Here is a 24,208-nt window from a genome sequence, read left to right on the forward strand (position 1 = left end):
GTTCAAGGTGTATCTCATGTCACATGTTACAATCAGCTTCTGCATCAATTATCAAAACATCCATTATCACTCATTACCATTAACAGTTCAACCAGCAGTCCACATCTATTACTACAGTCACAAACTCTTCTTTTCTACCCTTCAAATTTTGCTTTTGAGATGATAAAGCAGATACCAGCCCAGCTTGTCGTGCAACCTGCTTTCCTGGGCTTCTGCAGCATGTCCAGGGCTGTGCTCTCAGCACAGGTGCACACACTGCTGTCACACTTACCAGATGGACATGGGCACAAGGAAATGGAGAGCTTGTTGGAAGCCACACTGACATACACATATATCTAAGTTGAGGAATTGCTAGATCTAGGATAAGGTTTGTATTAATACTTTAAATTTCTCCCTCAGAAACAGGATTTTTGAGCTGCATCCAGCTCAGCTCATCCCTATAGAAATCAGTCATGCCAGGCCAACTCTAGTCTTCTTGAATGCAGCCCATCCACATAAGAGCACCACCTCTCCCTTCTCAGCTGTACCAAGTACCACTAAAGATGGTTTTGCTCAGCTTCTTTATTATATGGAAACCTACTAACCTATACTAAGAAGGGTCTTCTATAATACCAATTAAATGTGTTATTCCTCTTAGCAGATATTCTTCTCTTAACAAGGAAAAACAGAACCCATGGTAGGCAGTGGCTCATCATTTAACAAAATGAAATCGCCCATAAGAATAAAGGCTTGACTGCATACAAGCATTTTTTAGAACACAACTTGCACAAATAGCTAGTTCACAAGAGGTGCATCTACACAGCACACATCAGGCTTGCTTCACTTCATATAGGCACGTACTCACAATATGCATGTGTACAAAACCACAGCAGTGTTCTGTGCTGATACTCTCTGGTGTGCTGCCCTAATGGTGAACTCTGGGATTTCTCAGGCTGTTGTAAACCACTGGGACTAAGAGTATCAGGCAGGCTGCGCTCTGGTAATGTTACACAATCAGACACCATTGGGAGAGCTGCATTTCAAGTGACCAGAGGACAATGCTGAAGGTTGTAAAATAGACCTCAATGGTGAGACTACTATGTATTTCACTGCATAGATTACTTTGTTACTCAACCTGCAGGTCTGATCTGGATACATCATAATGATGTTGAAAAAAAAGTATGTCACATTTTAGAGTATGTACTTTCTGTACACAGAAACATCCTCCTGTAGAGACTGATGGAAGAAATTCCTGTTCAAACAACACTCTATCAAGAATTTTGCTCCCACGTGTATGAGCAAGTGGTCACCATGCAAATAGCTTAGAGCTAGCTAATGTTTTTGGGCTTTTTCTTTCTTTTTTCCTGGCAGAAGGAGGACACTTTCCAAATTGAAAGCTACTCCCTGTACAACTACAACAAGTCTCTCATCAGTTGCTTTTACATAAATTTGTCTCTAGGCCTTTTGGCAGCATTTTTGACAGATATTCAAGTTTTTCTTATCTTAAAGCAGTCTTAAATCGCCACCTGAATCTACAAGAAGTACGAACCATGTCTGTTTCAACACTATTAAGGCAATCTAACCAAGCTCATATATTTATATGTTCCACAGTCACTTGTACAAACATGAAACATACATGCCCTAGAGTAATAGATGGCACAGAATGAACACTAGATGAGTTCAGATATGAAGCAACATAATACGGGACAGATAAAATTAACCAGTTTGTACTGATGTTATTTGAAGTACATGCAAACCAAATCCTTACCCTGACAGTAGATCGTCAGGCAAGGAAAGAAAAGAACAAAGGGGGTCCATGTATTCAGTTATGACACTCTCCAGATTTTATCAAATCAAAGTGCATCCACATACAACAGCTCCTGTACAAGATCAAGTATCAGCAGATAACACATAAAATATTACTCTAGGAATGTTGTAAAATTTGACTAATTATTCACCTACATGTTTCTCTTGACACAGAAGTAGATCATGGATCTCACCAATCCCCATGAATCTGAGGCCTAACTCTTCACCTTCAGCTTTCCCTTCCTCTTGAATTCTCCTTTATTCATATTTGTTTGGGACGCAATTATATCTATGTGATAAATTCACTGATAACACATTCATTCTTACACTGATGAAACATTATTACCTACAAATCAATGTACAGCAAGCTGTAGCATGAAGGCAATGCAATGAATAGGGCTTCTGATAAAGAAAGAGGTAACAGTTCCAGCAATCCACATCCATCTTATTAGCAAACAGGATAGTAACAGAAAGCTGCAATTCCCTTTCTTGTGATAGAGCTGGCAATCATGGGAGCCTGTAACACCATAGAAGGCCGGGGTATCCACCAGAAAGCCAGCCCATAGAACATTTTGCCACTTCAGCTGTGAAGCCACTGCTGCCAAGTCGACACCAATGACATCAGGAGGGTGTCTGGCCCAGGTGGCAGAAGAACAGGACCATAGGGGCATTTCCAGCTGACACAGACATGCCCTGCAGAGGAGCCCTATCCTAAAGTTGGGTAAAATCAACAGTTCAATGGACAATGTTTAAGGGAAAAAATCTGACAGTAATTTAAAAAAATTAGCTATGAAAGAAAACCCACACCTCTTCTGATTCCACACCATCCTTTTTCTAAAGAACAGTCATTAAAACAAGACTTTTTAATACTCAATTACAATATTCTTTTTTTCTTTCTTGAGTAATCATGTAGAAGAAACTATACAGTAGTGCTTCCAAGACAGATGCACACATCAGTCTTTTGAAGAGCAAAACATGAACATTCTAGGACTGTTACTGAAAACTCATGACTTGAGTGGCTATTTAGTAAAAACAGTCTAATGCATCCAACAGGCAAATTATTTGTTATCCAATTTGTTTAACAAACACTTGGAATTCTCCACTTCAGTCAACATTACCATGTAAAATGCATTCTAACGAGCCTCCTACCAAAATAAAGGGTGCTTTCTGAAACAGCTACCATGCAGAAATGTTTTTTTACCACAGTACCATGCACCTTAATCACTGTGCCACCACCCTGTAGCAAAAGTATGAGTTTGAAAAAGACAGATCTCAAGTCAAATTAGAAAATGGAACAGAATTTGCACAAGTTTTTTGCTGACTCCTGGAAGACAGGCTATTATCTAGTGTTGCATAACATCTGCTTGTTATTTACCACCATAATTCTCTTACATGGCAAATTTGAACTTCCAGAACAAACCTGCTCCAAGCCTATGCTTTCCGAGATGCAACCACGACAATTCTGATCCAGCCTTAAGAACCCTAAAGCTTCAATATATCAAACCACACCCTTTGGTACATACTCTCCTCCTGCATTCTCTTCCTAAACTGGAAAGGAGTTTCAAAAGCCTTAAGATGTCCTTATGAACATGAACAATCCCATTAAAAGTCAGAAAACTAAAATGCAAACTCAAATGCATAGTACATCAAACATTACAGAAATGAACAAAATTCAGACTGGAGATCTAAACAAAAGATCTTCCATCAATATGACTCAAATATGCCATATCCAATGGCTTCAGGCACAGGCACTCTGGCCCAGACGTTTGTAATTCAGCATTTTAGAGCCAGTATGGAATTTTTAAGTATTATGAGGAAAATATGTGTTTATCCCCACAATGGCAACTGCACACCATAGCCAAGTCAAATTTCTATGAATGTTACACAAGGCAGAGCAGATAAAACAAAAAAATCGCACAGCATTTTCTAGCAACTTAGATACCAAGCCGCCAAAATAGGTTTGTATTTCCAAAACTATCAAACCTGTAGAGAAACCTGCATAGAAGAAAACACCTGTTTTTACTGTGACATACAGGAAAAAAAAAAAAAAAAAAAAAAAAAAAAAAAAAAAAAAAAAAAAAAAAAAAAAAAAAAAAAAAGGTTAACTACAGCTTACAGACATGGGGACATGAAACAAGTGAATTTCTGCCACCAGATCATTTAATTAATTACACATGTACAAATATCAATGTCAGTGCTTAACAGTGGTGGTAGGTCTTTTTTGGTATTACATATTTGGTGTTGTTTTGTGTTGTTTTTTTAGGGGAAGGGAGAGAAGAAGTATTTAAGGGTATTTACAGAGACACCTTCACTTTTATTAAATGAGTTACATTAAATGAAAGTTGAGATATATGTGACACAACAGTTAAGAGTAGAAATATTGAAACCTTCCCACCCAAAGCCAAAATCAACATGTAGAGAAATATTTAAACAAAAAACAAAAAACAAAACAACAAAAAAAATTTTGAATATTCCTGTCCACTGGGCAAGTCTTTATGCCTACAGTGATAATGTTTTAATTTGCCTAGATTACAACCATATTATCAGCAACTTCTTACTCTATTATTTTTATACAGTGTTATGTTGCCTAAGTTGCTCTAAGTTGATTAAGTAGAACCATAGAATCACAAGGTTGGAAGGAACCTACAAGATCATCTAATCCAATCATCCTCCCTTTACCATATCTACAGAAAACCACTAAACCATATCTCCTAGCTCCCTATCCAGATGCCTCTTGAACACTGCATGAGATAGCGACTCCACCACCTCCCTGGGCAGCCATTCCAATGCACGATCACTCTCTGAGAGAAAAAGCTCCTTCTTATGTCCAGTCTAAACCTCATAAAATACAACTTGCGGCCATTTTCTCTAGTCCTGTTTGTAGCCTCAATCAAATGAAGTACCTTAATGGCAACACTACACTCATCTTTAGTAGAAAACCATAAAAAAAAAAAAAAAAAAAAAAAAAAAAAAAGTACTCTTTTACTGAAATACTGAAATTCTAATCACCCTTGAAGAAAATTGGATATTTTGGGAAAGCCAACATCACAGCTTTTGGTGAACTTTATGTTTCACAGAATCACAGAATCACAGAATGACCCGGGTTGGAAGGGACCTCAAGGATCATGTAGTTCCAACCCCCCTGCCTAGCAGGGCCACCAAACATACGCCTTTACTAGATCAGGTTGCCCAGAGCCCCATCCAACCTGTTCTTGAACACCTCCAGGGACGGGGCATCCACAACCTCCCTGGGCAGCCTGTTCCAGGACCTAACCACTCTCCTAGTAAGTAATGTTTATTTCAAAGCTCCTGTCTGGGATGCAATTCATATAAATAAAAGCAGTAGATCTCATATTCTGACTTTAAGAATCATTTACAAGATTTCCTTGAAGGCAGGTTTCTAAAAGATTTCTCTTAGAAATTTCTGTTTTTTCTTCTTAGAGCATAAAAAAAAAAAAAAAAATACTAGTAGATGTATTAATAAAAAAGGAATATAAAGAATAACATGTGTATTCAAAGTCTGTTTCAATTTCTTGATCCCATAAGATAAATGGATATATATATTTTTATAGCATGCAATGTTATCAGCAGTTCATACACATGTACACTCTCCTAAGCAGCAGCATCACTAACACCTTCAACAATGGAGGTATGGGTGCCATAATGTCAGACTCTGAACCACGTCAACATGCTTCTAGTTTGGGTCTTAGCTTGAATTTAGCACACATGGCTAAAAGCTCTGAAAGAATTAAGTAGCATTAGGAGACAAAGATAGATATGCAGGTTCAGAAGATGCCATTAGCAGCACTCACAGATTGTTTATAACAAGGAGGGTGGAGGAAGAGGGTGGAAGAGAGTTCAGAAGTTTCCTGGAACTCACCCCTTTCCTTTATCTTTAAATAATTGCTTGCCTACTTTTATAGCCCTACGTCCTTATTGGCATTTTAAAGTAGTATTATATTCCACAGCAAAGCTTACTCAAACAAAGAAACAAAAAAATCCAGTTAACCACCCAAATATTTTCTTGACGTTGAAATTTAACCAGACTAATCCAGAAGCTTATCAAGACACTTATCAAACAATGCATTTAATTGAAAACACAAATACAGGAAACACATCTATGCTTACACTGCTAAAAAATCAAGTATCCTTAACCTTTCATATCCATTGTAAAGCACTGACTCAAATACACTTTCTCAATTCTTTGTCACCAAGATTTTATCAGCCAAAAACAAAGACAACACAAAATACCTTCTTCTTAAGTAGGTTTTATTGGAACCTCAGAAAACTACAAATGAAAATTATATCAATACTTTCAAGAAAAACAAAACCCACAGCTGATTCTCAGAATTTTCTAAAGAGATCAAATCCAGAAGTCTCCACTTATGTGTAGTTCCATTACTCACAAATAAAGTTGTGACACATAAGCACTCAGAATCTCTTTATTAAGGAGTGTGAGGGCTGAACTCTGAGGTGATGAAAAAAAGCCACTGAAGGAGGGCAGCAATCAAAAAAGTTACAGTTCATATCTGCATGATACTAACAGATAATCTAAGAAGAAAATAACTCTCCTGTCAATTGACTATACTTGTCAATTAGAGACCACTTCAGAAACACATTGTGAGCAAGCCTTCAGGTACAGGCTTTCTCTGCTGCAAACAAACTCCAAAAAGAAAGTATTAATTATGTAATTATCATTCAAAACCAACCCTCAGCTGGAAGGGAAGACAAACTCTGCTATGGTCCATGCTTCTCAGTTCTGCAGTAGCTGTACGTTGGGTGGCCCTTCCTGCGTTGAAAAGAATTCTCACTCATTGCTCTGTCTCTCTTGCAGGGTCCCAGTTACAGGAACACATCCAATTATTCATTTTAAAGCAAGTAAACCTGGCACTGTTTCATTGTATCTAGTCTCTGAACAACTCTGAAGGAACATTATCTCCATTAGTAAGACTTCTGCCAAACTACAGGCTACTATTAAGTTTAATATGTTAGCTTACATAATCAGTGGAGGACAATAACAAAGAACAGTTTCCTATTTTGTAGAGTCCCACAACTAACACTACCAAAAGCTTTGCTGCTATAGCATGATGTGAGCTCTTTCAGACTACCTTTTTGTTTGACTTCAAACTAACTGTCCATTTTCAGGTTTAGATTTCCTGTGTCTTGATTTAAAATACTAGGTACGATATAAAGCACAAAGCTTGTTTCAAAATCTGTGTCCACACTGGTGATGTCAACACTGACAACAGCCACAGTGCATGAACGCTGTGCATACTAAAAACAAAGAGAAAACAGGATTATTTTCGTAAATTTCTGATATTTCTCCTAACAAAACTGATTCATTGGGATCCAAGGGGTTTAGAAACACTTTCTTTAGTAATACAGATAGCACAAACCAGGAAAACCAAAACTTTGAAGAAGAAAAGTTTACATCCAGGAGAATATTTACAGTTCAGTTTCCATTTCTAACTGCTTAAAATCAGGCCACTGGAAAGCTGCTGTGGGTCTCTATCTAGTTACTAAAGAAATAAAGCAGGCACTTCACTAAAAACTTAGTAACCCATTTGAAAGTGAACCAGCAGAGTAACATAGTAATGCTACACAACTTGAAAGAACTCAGTGTTTAAATACATACAAAGCAGTACATAACACCTAAGTAGAGCTGCAAGCACCCCCTATCCAACTCAAATAGAGGGGCACTTGTCTGTAGTCACCAAGGGAAACTCTGCTACTGCAACGCAAGTCACTGTCGATCCTTGCAGGTATGTGGAGAAAACACCAATTTCTCTGGAGTCCCAAACTATTTCCTAGGGGAGACATTCCATAGGACTCTTTCCACATCACTGCATACAGATTCACTGCTCACACAGAACAGTACGCTCAGTGACAATCTAATTCCTTTGAAGCCATCTTTCAATAGATCAGGTTATGGATAAAAGCCAAAGTTTTTTCTAACAAAGAAAGGCATTAGATATTTTGTGCCAAAGCTGGAAACCAAAACAAATGGGAAAGTAAGAAAGTATCCCTTGCCAAGGTATACTCAATAACTTACCTCTGTTCCTAGCTGCTACATGCAAATTTCCTGCAGAACTCTTGAGAAGCAACCTGGCCATGAACAGCCACAGGACACACACAAGCTCTCCATCACCTGATATCATTTTTCACAAATTCCTTGATCATTATCTTATTTTAATTTTTCCCATACAAGCAACAGGAAATTGAAACAGTTCCTCAATTTGTTCCCTCATATTCCCCCCTGTACTTCACTTCAGGAATACTAATGGATTCAGAAGATGTTGATCACAGAATCATAGGGATTGGAAAGAACCTCTAAAGATCATTGAGCCCAATCCCCCTGCCAAAGCAGGCTCCCTAGACCAGGTTGCAAAGATAAGCATCCAGGTGAATCTTGAATATCTCCAAGGAAGGAGACTCCACAACCTCTCTGGGTAACTTGTCCCAGTGCTCCATCACCCTTACTGTGAAGTTCTTACATCTGTGCAGAACTTCCTATGCTCCAGTTTGTGGCCATTTCCCCTTGTCCTATCACTACATACTGCTGAAGTGTCTGACTTCGTCCCTTTGCCTCCCACACCTGAGATATCAATAGACACTGATCAGATCCCCTCTCTGAGTTGTCTTTGCTCAAGGCTGAACAGACCCAAGGTGCCCAGCCTTCCCTCATAAGAGAGGTACTCCAGGCCCTTTATCATCTTTGTGGCCCTCCACCAGACTCTTTCCAGGAGATCCCTGTCTTTTTTGCACTGGGGAGCCCAGAACAATCAGTGGTCTGTTCGCAATGCTAACAGTAGATTTGCATATTTAATATATATATTGTTTTTTGTAGTGACACTTAAGACAAGAAAAGCAGTTTCTCCCATCTTTGTCCCAAGCCCATTATATACTGCCAAACAACTGAAGCAAGAAACAGGTTTTCCATACCATAATGTTGCCTTTATTTGCACACTCTTGCACCATAGCACCACATATCACCTTGATCTTCAAGTCTTCAAAACAAATAGTAGCAATGCAAAAGTCACAAGTCCCAATATCTCATCTTGGAAGTGTGTGTTATTTATTCTTAAGCAAAAGCTCACACACATCATACACACACATCACACTTCTTGAAACAAGCACAAATACAGGTATCCCTTCTGTCACTTCCCCATGCACTCAGTTCTGCTGCCTTCCCCAGCCAGAACCCAGCCTGGGCTCCCTCAGCTTCCACAGCACCTGTCCCAGCTCTGACACCTGCATTGCTGTTGTTTAGATCTCTTGTCACTTCTACAGCATCTAAAACAAACTTATGCCTAGAGACAGTGATATCTTTCACTAGCAGCCATTTCTGAAAACAGGTATACATTTGCCTGGTTCCCTGGTGCCCCTGCTGCCACCAAGCTCACTCTGGCTTCCCTCAGCACCTAGAAACAGCACTTGTGACTTTCCCCTAATTGCAGTAGCCTCTTATGGCAACAGATTAGACTGCAGCTCCAATCACTTGACCTGATCCACCTAAACAGTGGTTATCAAACTCTTACAGACCTTGTCCAAGGGTAGCTGGCAAAAAAAAGGAAAAAAAGAAAAAAGATAAAGAAAAAAAAAGAAGCTTCTTGTCAAGAATTTGAAGTTAATTACCTGAGAGTGTATTAATCTTCACTATATAATTTTGAACTCTTGACCTATTCTCCTCCCTCTCCCCCACAGGAAACTCAACCACAGAGCTGCTTGATATGGACAAGCAGGTAAACATTCACACCCTGTACACACAGAACTATATAACCTGGAAGTCCACCTGGTCTGATAGCTACTGTTAGCACACAAATTCTCATTTTACACAGTCTCCAGGACTGGTACTTCATACTCACTCCTGGGCCACCAGTACCATAGTGCAAATAAAGTAAATATCTTGCCATATAACAAACCACTGGCTGTAACAGAGACAAATTAGTCACTCTATTTAGCAAAACAGCATGTTCTAAATTATTTGCTGTATTCAGATTAGCTAATGTTCCGCAAACTAAATAAGTTATGAGTTGCACCATCATCAACAAGAAAAGCACACTGAAATCCCTTGTTTTCCTTTATTTTAAGATGTACAGGCCCAACTCAATCAAATACGTAACAACTAGCCTGGTACATACAGACTAGCTAACAAAGAGAGAACGCATTGCATAGCCAAGAGACCTTAGAGAGTCCAGACTACCAATAGCATCTTTCCAGCAAGGACTGGACTGAGGGTTCAGCACTGAGTTGTACCTCAGTGCAAAGAAAGAATTAGCACAATAGATAGTGAGTAGTAGCAAAACAGAACCATAAGAAACCACATTATAGCAGATATCACTAACTATACATTAATAGATTTAGAATTAGCACAGGCTGACTATAACTAACAGACAACTTTTTTCCTCTGTTACAGTTTGAAGCTTTTCATCATTACTACACCTTTATAACTGGGATATGCGATTCACTTCTTTAAGATATCCTCAAAATTGACACATTATTCTCATTGAGTAGTTGGGAAAAACTTGTTTTGGCTTGCTTTGAGCTAGAGAACTGTAACGAAAAGCAGAATTAGTAGTAGTCAGTTTGAGACATCTAACAAACTTCTAGCTTATTCAAAACTCAGCATATAAGCAGTATATATTTTCTTTGGTTTGAGGCATATGAAGTTTCTTCAGCTCCTTGTTTGCATTTTGCCTTTCACTTAGGTCTTCCTCACAGCAGAAGTAACTTACTCATGCTCAAGAACTAAAAATCTCAGACTAACAGTTTGTTAACACCCCATAGAATACTGCCATCTTATTTCTCAACTGCAAACCAACTGGCTACCTGCCAAGGAAGAACACATTATACAAAAGCTCAGTTAGAAAACCTTGAAATTTAATTGTCTGTAAATGGATCCCTGATTTAAGTACATTTAAGCATGCCAAACAAATGGTTGAGAGTCACTTGGGCATGCTGTTATCCCATAAAATAAATAAATAAATAAATAGTTGAAGCTAGAATTCTGCCAATATTTAATTTGCTCTTTTTCTTCGAGATCAGATGTTTACTTCAATTCTTTTGGGTCCACTGTTCTGAACACCTGAATCTGTAATTTCACATAGTTTGAATTAATGCTCACCCTAGTAACTCTCAATTTTTGAATAAACTGATTCTTCAGTTTTAATAATTTTCCTTGTATTTACAATGTAGCTTTCCAGCAATTCTTATGAACACTTAATTTAAGCTGAAAAATGTCCCTGTACCCTATCACCATATAACTATTTGCAAATCAAGCAAATATTAATGACAAAAATGTACATCCGCTTAAATTCCTTGTTGGTAACTGACAATGGCAGGCAAGCCCAGAAATGTTAATAAAATCAAGTTGAAAAAGGAAAAGACTGCTGCTGCTCTTGTGTTTTATCACTTCCTTAAGTGAGTCATAACAATCATCTGATGCTATCTGTTTGTTTTCATATAAACAGTTTTAAAATGCACGGCTGGTGAAGTGTAGTTATTTGACAAACAGAAAACGAAGAAATTTACCATCAACAGCAACGCCAACTGCGGCTATTCACTACAAAGTTTCTCACTTCCTTTTTCGTACACTAGGTCTGTCTTGAAGTATGTTTGACGTGTTAAAGAGACGCGTATGCTTACACTCAAAATAAACACACTCACAGTAGTATATCCTCACAATAGCGAGGTACAAGCCAAAGAGGAAAAAAAAAACATGCCAAACACACTATCCCTAAAACAAACAGTTTAAGGATAATCTTTAAGTCTTTTTTTTTTTTTTTTTTTTTTTTTTTTTTAAGAAACAAAGAAGTAATAAATCTAGTTATAGCCTAAATAATAATCCCACCTTATTGTTCAACAAGCTAATTAAAGAATGTGCAAACAGCCCTTTGAATTCACGAATCAGTCAAAGAACCCACAAATGTGTAATATACTCTTGATTTGTTCCAGAGCAGCACTGAGAAGGTAATTTGTAACCTTCTGGTCCAACAGCTTTCTTCTATCATGAACATATTCATCATCTTCATATTAACAAAAAATAAATAAAAAATAAAAAATAAAAAATCCCACTGCTCTTTTTAAGCTTATTTTAATAGGCTTTGGAGATTACATAAAGACAAACCATCTGAGTCTCAAAGCAAACACACACCACCTCTCTGAAAAGACAAAAAAGAAACCTCTGAGAGAATACACCTGAAAACCAGAGCCTGGCAGATTAGTAGGGGAAGGACAACATCTCTCAGAAGCTACAGTTGTGTCCAAGTGAAGCAAATACCCAGGATCATAGAGATTGGAGTTTCAATGTAGCTACATAATACACTGGCAAAACACACATCAGAATTAAAAGTAGCAGTATCTTTTCAACTGTAATGGAAGCAAGACTGACTGCTACAGAATCTATATGGAAGACATAACCAAGAAAGAAAAATCAGTGGTCATAGTAGACCTGGATCCTGCAGGAAACCAGGAGTGGTTTTGTTTTGTTTTTGTTTGTTTGCATTCAGGCTCACAATGGAGAAACTCAAGCTCCTGAAATGCCTCAAACTGCCCTTAACCTCACAGGGTTAATGTCACAGCTGCTTAAGAAGTCGGGTATACAGAACAGCTTTCACCTGATTTCACAACACCACTTTCAGTTCCACAAATTCACATTACTTCCTACTTCATTCTTAATTATTCTTAATTATGCTTCCCTTACTTTGTTTTTCAAGGTTTGTAAACTCCACAGACTTCAAGCTTCCTAAGTTTTCAACTAGGAAGGCTGAAGCCTGGAAGTGATTGCCCCAACAACACCTGCAACAACCATCAGCAACCACAGCTCTCCTGGATGACCAGTAAGACTGCAAGTAGGTAATTCTGAGCAGATATTATTACAGCTATAAGAATCTGTGCAAAAATAAAACCTCCAAAGGTTGTATGAGCATAAACAGATGTTTAGTGCTACACTCCTATTTAAACAACTGAACCCAGGTCTGAAATTTCCTTGTTTGACACAGTGTAAAAACCAAAATATTTCTTATTTGAGGACTGAAATGATTGTGACCCGATTTTATTCCACCGCATCCTGTAGAAACTACAAACAGGAACAACATAGTAATCTAACAGATTGTATATACAGTTGTCCAAAGAGCTTGAGGTGTTAAGTGAAGCAAGCTACACTTGCAACCAACACAGCAAGAAGATGATGTATCTAAAAAGGACATCCTTATTTTAAGCATTCTTTCTAGAGATGGAAGCAGTACTGAAGTTTCCACCTGTGACAAATTAGAGCTACAGACATTACAGAGGAGAAGAGCAAAAATTCTCTTCCCCCTATGTGACAGCATTTAACAAATACCTCATTAAATAATTCAAGGTAAGGCAAATAAATGTATATCACTATAAATACGTGACCTGGGGGAAAAAAAAAAAAAAGAAGTTTCCTTGGGTTGTCCCTCAATGAGCCCATTAAAAAATATTTATTTATTTATTTACTAACAGAGGTAGCTATCAGATGTCAAAGCAGTCCACGTGGCATAGATACCAAGTGGCCTAAAACTTGCTGGCTGGCAAAATCCCTATAATAAGCTGGAGCAACCATTCCTCACAGAAAACATTCCTCTTAGAACGTCACTGTCCAGATGCTGCACTGCCAGGAGCAGCAGGTGCTCCTCCCCAGGGGCTGGTATAGCAGCAGCCTCATCTGTGGGAGATGAAGTAACTGCAGGATGGGATGACACCATGCACACACAGTTAAAGATCAACAGCAAGTCCTTGCAGGTCTGCTTCTTGCTGGATGTTGGGATCTAAAATGTTTTGGAAAGATTGTCAAGGCTCATCCAGCCCTCAAAATACCATCCTTTGCTACTTACCCATGTAGTCACCAGCAATACCTCCAAAAAAAACAAATAATTATTGTTGAGCGAATCTAGCATAAATAGCACACTCCCCAGGCAAGGGAGAAAAGCCCCAGGTGGCATTTTCAGTCCTTCCAGTGAGAAGCAGAAGGCTCAGGGTATACTACATGCATCCACATGGTATTTCCAACAGAGCTTTCATTTCTATGGCCAGCTTCTTTTCAGGATCAAGGATCCACCTGATGAAGTGGGGCAAGAGCATCTTTGCCACCTATCCTGTAAATAGAGCTTGGTAGAGAAAAGTTGTCAGACTTCAGTGAAGACATGGAGAATCCCTAACAGAAAAGGCACTCGTTCACTTTGTGATGGATGCATACCTGAAGGCCCATCTCAAGTGCTTGCACACAAATGCACAAAGAATGGGAAGTAATAGGCAGACTTACAAGTCAGAGTTAGAGCCTCACTGGAATTACAGAGTAACACTGGAACAGCTAACATGGTTGGAGTGCAACAACGGATGCAGGCTCTGAAGAAAGCCAGGTTGGGAAGATAATGAACAGGAGAACAGAATTCAACCTGCAGGAAGTTATGTGGGCCTGAAAATGGGACAGCATTGCAAGAAAGGGCAACTTATGACAGAGTCCAAATGTGAAAATAGAGTATGAAAGGTGGAAACAGACAGGAGGAATAACACAGACACCCAGATGTGCAGGAGTAGAATTAAACAAGCCAAAGCAGAGCTGAAACTAGTAGTTATTTAGAAGTTGAAACTAGTTGAAGCAACAGATGTGGAAGGCAGTAAGGAATCTAATTTTTAAACAGAAGCTATAGAACAGAAGCAGAAAATTAGTCTATACAGGAAGGTTTTATGGCCATTAGCATCTGCAGTACATCCTTTTCTTACAAAGATAAAAGAATGTCTGAAGACTTGGAGCTTCCAAATGTCAAGTGAGTCTGATTAGTTAGCAATAAACACCATTTATCAGCTATACTCACTCCCTCATAACCTTGTGTGAAAGAAGAAAAAAGAAGGAAAAAAAAAAAAAAAAATCACATGTGCTTCAGCTTAGTATAACTTTTGAGATCCAGAACACAACAGCCTGAAGGTCTTCCAAAGGCAACAGAAATTTTGGTTTGGAAAGTTGTCCCGCTCCAGAAATGGACACCAAATGAGATTCCACTGAAATTTCTCTCTAATACAAGTTTACTTTAACTTCTTTCTATTCTTTGATAACAGACATAGACCACCAAGACAGCATGATTAGAGATTCTCACATCACATGATAACTCTACTCTGCTAATGAAACAGTTGTAGTATTGAGAAGTGGTACTTTTGTTGAAACAAAATCTCAGCTTCCTCTATAATGGCAAAACTTCCAGCATTATCTTTACCGTAACTCAAGTATTTACAACCACTTGACAGTCTTACTCCTCACTGTTTTTAGTAGACATTAGTCATGGAAAATACAAAAGAATCCGCCCAGCACATAAATGACTAGGAAAAAAAAAGAATCTCTACTTTTCACGTTAAGGAAGCATAGCCTTCCAAAACACACTGCCTATACACGTGCTTTCAGTGTACATGTGTTCTCATGGTGAAAAATGATGATAGGGAAAAAAATTAAATCATTCAGTCAAGTTCTCAGGCAAGTCTCCAGTTCTCCCTGCCTTAAAGCACAAATCCTACATATATAGAACTCCAGTATTACAGCTATACCAGAGGGAAGTAGCAGTAGCAGGTCAAACAGCAGAAATCCAATATACATCAGACAGCAGAATCACAAGAGAAACAGTTCCATAGGTAAATCCCACATCCGCTCTTCAGTATCTGTCTGCATACCGTACCCACAGCATTCTCCACTCTATTCAGAGGCAAATACCAGGAAATCTGTTAAAGCAGTGCAATGGTTTGATGACTGGAAACTTCTACTTTAGACTCTCTTTCACTAATAAAAGCCTTCAAGCCTGTTTTGAAGTTTAGAAACATTTTGGTATTGGTCTTACTCATACTGCCAATAAGACAAGACAAGGTGCCTTTCAATACTACAGCTTATGAAAAACACTAGTACTTGTTCTACGTCCTTTGTTGAAAATTCCAATTTTCAACAAGATGGAATAAAAAGCACAAAATCACCAACACTGAGTTAGAAGAAATTTCAAAATCCCTCACAGTAGGAATTCTGGGGAAAAAAAAGAAAAAAAGACATACCTATACCTCACAAAATACCATATAATAAGAGAATTCGAAATGAAAAGTGTTAATAAGGCTCTAGTCTTACTAATATATTAATAATACCATCTCAAGATGTGATGGCATTCACCAAGAAGAGCATTCAGAACAGAAGACTTGAAAGAGCTGGGGAAACTGAAGGCCTATCAGGTAACACTGCTAAATATAAATGCAGTTTAGACACAGGTTACTTCACCAACAGGGTCAAAGAGTCAAACCCTAAGAAAACCATATGTTTTAGAGAAGTGGTTGCTGAAAGAAGATAGGAGGCAAGGCAACAAATACAACATTTGAAATGTTTCTGTTTAAAAGAGACTTGCTAGAACTAATAAACCAAGGTTTTGTTTTTAATGTTATGGAGCACTCTATCACTGCCGAAATGAGTAAGACAACTTGTGCCAATATATCCAAATAGGACAACCAATCTACTGCATGGTTTTGAGTCAGTTTAGTTAAAGCACTGGAGTAGGAAAAACAATATCTCAGTTCTAGCTGCCCTCCCTGCTCAGAAGTCACAAAAGCATCCAGCCTGAGAGATACAATAATATGGATCAATATTCTGAAATGTTATTTCAGGTATCACAAGGTGTACAAAAGCTATAGGGCTCTACCCGTTAGAGTGGGTAATTTACAAAGATAAATGTAATACTCACAGAGCACAAACATTCACCCTCTTTTACACACCCTTAAAATACAAAATGACTCAGGAGACTTAAAAATATATATATATATATATATATATACAGTTTTTTTAGCATATATAAGTAAGCATGTTGAAATGCAAATGAAATGGCTCCATCTAGTGGTTAAAATACACATTTCTTTTGCCCCAGAAACTGCAGCAAATTTTAATTGCCTATGAAACACAAACTCAGAGGGTGCCAAACACTAACACAGACTCTTGAACAGATAATCCCTTCTAATAACCATTGAGATATGCTGACAAGGTAGATTTGGATGCTTGCGTAATTGATGTTTACTGCCAGTAACAAAAAAGAGATTCTAAGATACCAGGATTGATTTTTTTTTGTTGTTGTTGTTTTAAATGCAAATGCTGAGCTATTTAAAACTAGTATTTTAATCATTCCACCTCCCACTAACTGTGAATTGAGTCAAAGAATCAATACTCATCTTTGCATTCAGACATCTACTGATATAAAGGGTGGTGCACTTCTCAACCCGCTGATTTATAGAACCTTTATTTGAAGCTCCCTATTCATTCACATTAATATTTCAAAATATTAGCTAGTCAACTACCTTAACTTTAATAAATACTGTGAAATGTAGACATTCCTAAACTTTACCATTTCAGAATATGCTATACCAAACCCAAGACAATGTCTCAATCCTGTGGATATTACACTTACTCTACTCCACAGCTCATCTTCAACAACAAATTAAATGTACAGCAATTAAGCCTAATGAACGCTCTCAAGTCTGGGGCAGCCATAGGTAACTTTCTAAGAACACAAAAAGGCTGACAGCATATATTGGTAATAGCAGCCTACAGCACTCCTAACCCAGAAGCAATCACAAGCATTGCCTACAGGCCCATATGGTGCAAGCTGTCCAAGGTACACACCTTAACCAAACCTAGAACATCCAAACATAATACAGAAAAGCAGTCTGCCTATCAAAGCCAGAGACCCCAAGTCAGGAAGGTCACCAGGCCAGCAACACTCCCTCTGGCCAGGGTTATTTAGCAGGGACATCACCACATCAGTGTAATAGTACTGGTTTAACTCCTGGAGAGCATGTGTTCAACCAGATGCCACAGACTGGGGGGAGGAGAGATTCCCACACTGTGCTCAGTTATGCAGCACAGACATGCCCTCAGTTACCCTCGTCTAGCCATAAAGAGAAAGCACCATCTCCAGCTGTGTTAATATGAAAAAAAAAATAAATGTAAATCTACCAGCATAATATTCTCCAGAGACATGTCATTTGACTTACCAGCACAAAAGCCGCATGTCAAACGGGAAGACTAGCAATCACAACAAGAGAAAACTTCTGCAGCAGCTCATTTGTAAAACAGTCATACAGAACACGTGTAAAGATATGAAGCAGTCAATCCCATCAAAGTTTGTTTTACTGTACAGGTGGTATGTTCTTACGCATAAAGAAGCACCTATGGAAACTGAAACTTTGAACACTTTTCAAAAGGAACTGTTTCAACTACTACCCAGTAAGACAAAGTTACTGGGCTATCTGAAACGTATTAACTGTACCTAAGCTTAGTTCCAAAGCTACGTACTCCAATCCAGCTGCCAGCAAACACCTGGTGTTGGACAGACTCTACTGCGGTGATTATATTGGTGAAGTGAGCTGTATCTCCTAAGTGTTCAAGTGAAGCCTAAACTGAAAGCCTGAAGCTGCCATTGAAACATGATCAGTCGTGAACGGCAAAGTCTAAACCCACCTGATAATACACGTATAGAGCTGCTGAGAAGTAAAGATAGTAGCCAATTATGTAGTCACTTCAGGAAAAGCAAAGGAATGTGAAAGCTATCTTCAGCACTATCCAACAGATCACATTATGTCATGCCATCATGTCATGGAAAGCCAGAAAGAAAAGCTTCTTCTCCAACAGGAGACACTTTCAGTTTTATCATAATATACAGTAGACTAGTGATCAAAACCAATTTGCCATGCATGGTCTACCACTTAGTGCATCACACATATCCTAAGGGGGTCACAATCAAACACTTGAGCAAAACAAAGTTCCCACATTTTTTACTTTTAGCCTGCCCTACAGTCCACAAAATCTTGTATACAAATCACATAGAAAGCTTACTTGTAAAATCTCTATGCTGTGTGAAGAACCACCTCCTTTTGTTTGCTCTGAACCAAGCTCCCGTTGGCTTCATTTAACACTGCATGCCTCTCTTCCCCCTCCATCTGCCTTCTCCACAGTAACTTTATAACACCTCAACATACCACTGTCCCATCTCCAAGTTATCTCTACAAGACTGACAAGCCCTAGCCTGTTCAGTCAGTTCTCATCTAAGACCTATTTCATATCTTATTGCCCTTCAGTAAGCCTTTTCTAGTAACAATGAACAGAGGGGAGCAGAGCAGCTTACCGTATGTAAAGCATGAAAGAACGTTGGATTTATTAATTTGCTTATCTTTTTCCTATTTTATTCCCTATTCCTACCAGATATTCTGACCATCAGTTTCTCTTTGGTCATAGTAACTACAGCAGCAATTTGTTTTGCCTCCACCTCTTGTATACACATTGCCACTATGCCATCTCCTCAAAGTACCAATATCATGCTACCCTCGGGACATGGTGATTCTCATCTTTAGGTATGGACATAAACATAAGGGAGGTTAAAAGTACGTAACATAAAATAAGTGAGGTTAAAAGGTGTTTTATGCTGATGATTAAAAAAGTCCCATGGGAGGGATGGGGGCCAATTGACAGAGGTGCTCCTCCAGCCAAGAAACACTAAAGTTGTCTTTTATCTAACCATTATCAAAAAGTAGAAGAGGAAAGAAACAGAAGGAACAACTTGTTTGATTGCACTTCCGCATTTCTAAGACCCAGCACTTGATTCACACTTCCTATAGAGTTTCTGTCACCTTTCAGAGATGTTTATTCCTTACAAAGCCTTGCACGTGTGAGCAGTTTCAGCAAGCTCTGCTAGCAGCAGTAATAGAGGCACAGGATTAGAAAACTAAGCTGTACTGTCAAAAGCACTCATATTTGGGATTCAGTAGTGTTACACTAAAGCTCCCAAGAACGTACTAGGGACATGGTTTAGTGTGCATGGTAATGATGGGTTGACAATTGGAATAGATGCTCTTAGAGGCCCTTTCCAACTTTTGTGATTCTATATGATATTACTTCTCATACAGAAAGATCACAAGTCCTGTGTTACTATACTAGGTAACTGCTAAAAGATCAGCGTGTGTCCTGTTCTTTCTTTAAGCCACAAGCTCCATCAGTCATCCCTAGAAATTCCTTTTTTTCCTACCTCTTACCAATCTCTCCGTCCTCCTCTCACCACCTTTCTGAACATTTCACTCAGTCTCAATTGCAGTCACCACCCAACTACCCCTCTGCACCCACAGCAGCTTCTGCCTAATTTCTGCTGACGCACAGAAACCATCCTGGACCACTCCTCCGAATACCTCAGTTCCCATGTTCTACATGAAAAGCAACTGCCATAGAACAGCAGCTCATGTGGCTGACCCGAAAGCTCCTCCTTAATTTCTGGTACAACAGAGCCTAAGTGACTCCTGCAGGGCCTGACAAAGATGTGCTGGGGCACATTGACTTTCATGAAGTCTGTAATCCTCTTTTCATTAGGATTCACCTGAGGGTAACTATTAGCATCCCTCACATTAATCTCATGCACTGGAAGCCCCAAGGCTTTGCAATTGGCTCCATGCAGCCTCATATCTCCCTACTGGACAGGAGTGTTCTACCGCCAGCTGAGAAGTACCTCCTATAGAGAGGCAAGGTAGCTTTAACATGGTTAAAGGCACCAGCTGTTTGCTTTCACTGTGGATTTACCCCAAACAAGTGGCCATAAATTTGGAATATGCTATTCTGGCAGCAGCAACAACAAGACAACGAAGCAACGATGCAGAATAGATTTACAGAAGTGTTAAGAGACATGAAATTACTTTGATTTCTGAAGCCATCACACAAAGCTGAGAAGAACACAGAGAAGATGCACACCCTGGACCTTTGCGAGATGGAGTTCCCAGAGCTGCGTTACAACAAAGGAAAGGCATCGAGTACACTGATGTCACAGGAAGGCAGCACTTCATTTGAGTGCCGGTTTTGTCAAACGTGACTCAATTCTCTCCTTGAAGAGCAGTGGGCAGATGAAAACTGGCCAGTCCCGTATGCTATTTCTCTGTCCGTCACTGCCTTCTTTGTGTCACTGAACTCACATCCGTCCTCTTCAGGCACCAAAAAGCCGCTGCTGTGCAACACCTTTTTGGAAAGGGCCTCCAAGAGGATATCAAAGCAAAGGCATAGAGGCTCATTAACAAAATCCAGACCTTGAGTCATCCGAAGGGAGGGGAAATTACAACTGGGGAACCACATGTATTTTTCAGTAGCACAGGAAGTAAGGCAACAAATGTCTGCTTCGCTTTCCGCCCCCGCGAGCCCCCCAGGCCCACGCCCCGCCGGGATGGCGCCCGGCCCGGCCCCGCAGCACGCGGAGGGGCACCCCGCAGACAGGAACACCGGCGGCAGGAGCGAGACACGAGCCCGGCGGGCGCCTCACAAAGGCCGGGGGACGGGGCCGGGCCGCTCGCGGCGGAACAAAGGCTGCCGCTGCCCCGGGAGGGGATGCGGTGCGGAGGGCGCCGCGCACGAGGCCGGCGAGCGGCACACCTGCGGCCCCCCGCCCCGCGGCCGGGGGCGTCCCGAACGCCCGATACCGGCGGCGCCGCTTCCGCCTTCCCCCGCCGAGGGGCGGGAAGCAGACGACGGGTCTCCGCCGCCCCCTCCTCTTGCCCGCGGCCCCCGACTCCGCGCGGCCCCGCGGCGGCCCTTTGTGCGCGCCCCCGCTCCCCCGCTCCCCCCCCCCCAACGTTACCGTGGTGAGCAACGGTCTCATCTGCTCGCCAGCCCGCTCCTCTTCCATCGCGGCCCCGCCGAGCTCGCCGGCAGCGGGACGAGAAGCGGAAGGCGGGCGGGAGCCGGCGCTACTGCCTGCCGGGCGGAGGCACGCGGCGTCGCTACCCTCGGGACGGGGCGGCCGTGACTGCTCCGCCGCGCCGGGGGCCGAGCCCAGGCCGCCTCGCCGCGCCCCCTCCCCCCGCGCGGCCGGCGGCGCCGCCAGCCAATGGCAGGGAGAGCAGCGCCTCGCGCGAAGGCGCCCCCGCCCGCCGTGGCCCCCCGGGGGCTGGCTGCGCGCTGCGGCCCGGGCGAGGCCGGGCGGAGCGGGGCGCGGCGGGGCGAGGGGGCGGTGCGGAGCGGAGCGGCGCCCTGCCAGCGGCCGCGTGGCCGTCGCGGTGCCGCCTCGGGGCTGTCCGGCGTGCCTCGGGGCGTGTTACCGGTACAGCTGACGTTTTCCACTCCATGTGTTTGCCTCGAGCTTAATCTGCCTGTTCTTTTTTTCTAATTCTTCTTTTTTTAAAATGTAGCCGAGATCATTTAGTCACTTCCAAAAACGGTACTGCTTCCCCTTGTCCAAATATTCCAGCAGTCTTTCATTCTGAAGGTTTGATACCGGTGTTAGTGCCAGGGACGTGCTTGCGGCTGTCTCTGTAGAGACTTGAGTCAATAAAGAAGAGCTGGTTACACTTGCCTCAGAGGAACAACTTCCACCTTGCTGCCTCAGTAAGATGACGCCCTCCTCTAATGCCCTCAGTTCTAAACCAGCTGGTGCTGGACTTAACGCACATAGGGGAGAAGAACCATCCTTTCATGCAGGCCTGGTCCCAACTTGTCCTCTGAAAGCGCTGAACTCCGAGTGGATTGCTGAGAGGCACGGAGATCACACTGTCATTGGGGGGATGCAGCGTGACAGACAGCAGGCTGACACAGGTGACACAGGGTCAAGGCAGATCACAGCAAGGGGAAGACAGCCTGTGTCTCACACAGTCCCCCTCAGATGGAGCTCCAAGAGCTGCTGGTCATACCAAGAGCTTCAGAAACAGCAAATGGACGGAATGCCCACATCAGCAAACGCCACGCCAGACTGAGAGCACTATAAAAGGAGGCCCCGCGGGGGCTGGCTGTGAAGGCACACCAGGCTTCTGCTGGCCACTAGCACAAGGCATTGCACAACCTCAAGGGCCACACACTTTGGAGGTCAGCCACAGCTGAGCACATGGCCCTGAGCATGAACACCAGCAGCACTTCTCAGTGCTTCTCAGAAACGTGCTGGTAGGGATCAGCCTGAGATAAAACAGCTGGTGGTTCCTCTGGATGGCCTGGAAGGAGCAGCAGGCCCACACTGCTGGATGGCAAAGGAGGACTTCTGGCATGAGGATGGAACTCCCAACTCAGACAACTTGGAGGAAGCTTTCTGATGAATGACTTGGCATGGGTCTATATCGGGTCATCATAACCTGTAGTTTGAGGAACATATAATTACCGGCAGCTATACCTGCCCAGTTGTGCAGATGAGATAAATGAAGGCAAGCTGTGTAGAGCTGATTGAACAGGCAGCAATCTTAGCATGCTATTCAGTCTTCTCAAGGCAAGATTGTGGCCTGGTTATTGCCTCAGCTGAGTTTGAACTCAGAGAGTTCAGACAGCACAAGAGAGAAAAGTAAAGCACTTTGCTCAACCACCGACCATGCTATGAAGTGCCATAGCACACCTTCAGTGTAACTGTGACCCATTCTGTCCTTTCCTCGTCCAGTTACAGGTGGACTGGCAGTGTTCCAGCTCAGACTGTTGAAAATGATCCTGCACCAAAAACCATGGGTGTAATGAGGATAAACTCTAACCCCACAAGTCAGCCCAATCATCGGTGTCTTGGGAGATAAATAACAGAGGTCCTTCTTTGATACAAGCCACCTTCACGAGCACAGAAATACTTGGTTTGCTGGGGGATGATCCCAGAGAACAGTAATAAAGTAAGGACTTCCATAGTGTAGCAAACTGCAGTATTTGATGAATCTCCTCAGGGTGCAGAAAACGGATTCTGAAAAACTCAGCCAGAGTCAGAATGTTTAGTCCATCCAAAAGGAGTCTATTGGCATGGATGTCAGTTAGGTTTTGGCATTAGAGGATGCTCCTTTCCTCTTGATCTGTTAAGAGGGTTTTTACCTCTGGCAGAGAACAGGTGCTCTGGCACTCTTCTCCACAGGATCAGAGAATACCCAAAAAACAGAACAAGGTGCAGAACAAAAAAAAACAGCATTCATTCACCGTACTTCCTTTGGCACTCAGTACTGAGAACAGCATCTCCAGGTGAACACCCTCTTCAGTCATTTGCTGAGCTGAAAAACTTGTTTGCTCACTGCATTCCATCAGGTCACTGTACATATAACTATAGCAGAAAAGGCCAACCTGGCATCTCCACACCATGCTGCCCGAGTGAAAAGAAAGTGATGCTTCTATTCACCTGAAGGTGACTAGAACTTGGCTATGACCAAAACCTGCATTTTCCAAAAACAAAAGCAAACCCACAATTGAAATAGAAAGAAATCAGCTTTATGCATGTAAGTGCAACTGTTACTGACACACTGGATGATGTTCAAAAGGAGCTGCACAGGGCCAGAATGCCACTGGAAGAGAATTCTCAGTATTTAAATTTGACATACCCTCTCCACCGAAAGTGTCACAGTGATGATTTTCCTCCACTCCTCTTCCTCCTTTCCCTCCCACCACCCCCACATACATTCTTGGACATGTAATGGAAGAGGCAGA

General features: G+C 41.4%; 1 protein-coding gene across 4 annotated transcripts in view; it reads right to left on the bottom strand.

Moving 5' to 3' along the window:
* The window catches only part of SLC4A7 (solute carrier family 4 member 7), a 78,454-nt gene extending 56,821 nt beyond the window's left edge, over positions 1 to 21,633 (bottom strand). For all 4 annotated transcript variants that reach the window (XM_072327566.1, XM_072327564.1, XM_072327565.1 and 1 more), the window contains exon 1: positions 21,420 to 21,633. In XM_072327566.1, coding sequence (XP_072183667.1) covers positions 21,420 to 21,467 — 48 coding nt within the window. In that variant the 5' untranslated portion in view covers positions 21,468 to 21,633. The remainder of the gene's footprint in view (positions 1 to 21,419) is intronic.
* Positions 21,634 to 24,208: the final 2,575 nt, after the last annotated feature.

The sequence above is a fragment of the Excalfactoria chinensis genome, chromosome 2 (genome assembly GCF_039878825.1).
Source record: "Excalfactoria chinensis isolate bCotChi1 chromosome 2, bCotChi1.hap2, whole genome shotgun sequence".
Lineage (NCBI taxonomy): Eukaryota > Metazoa > Chordata > Aves > Galliformes > Phasianidae > Excalfactoria > Excalfactoria chinensis.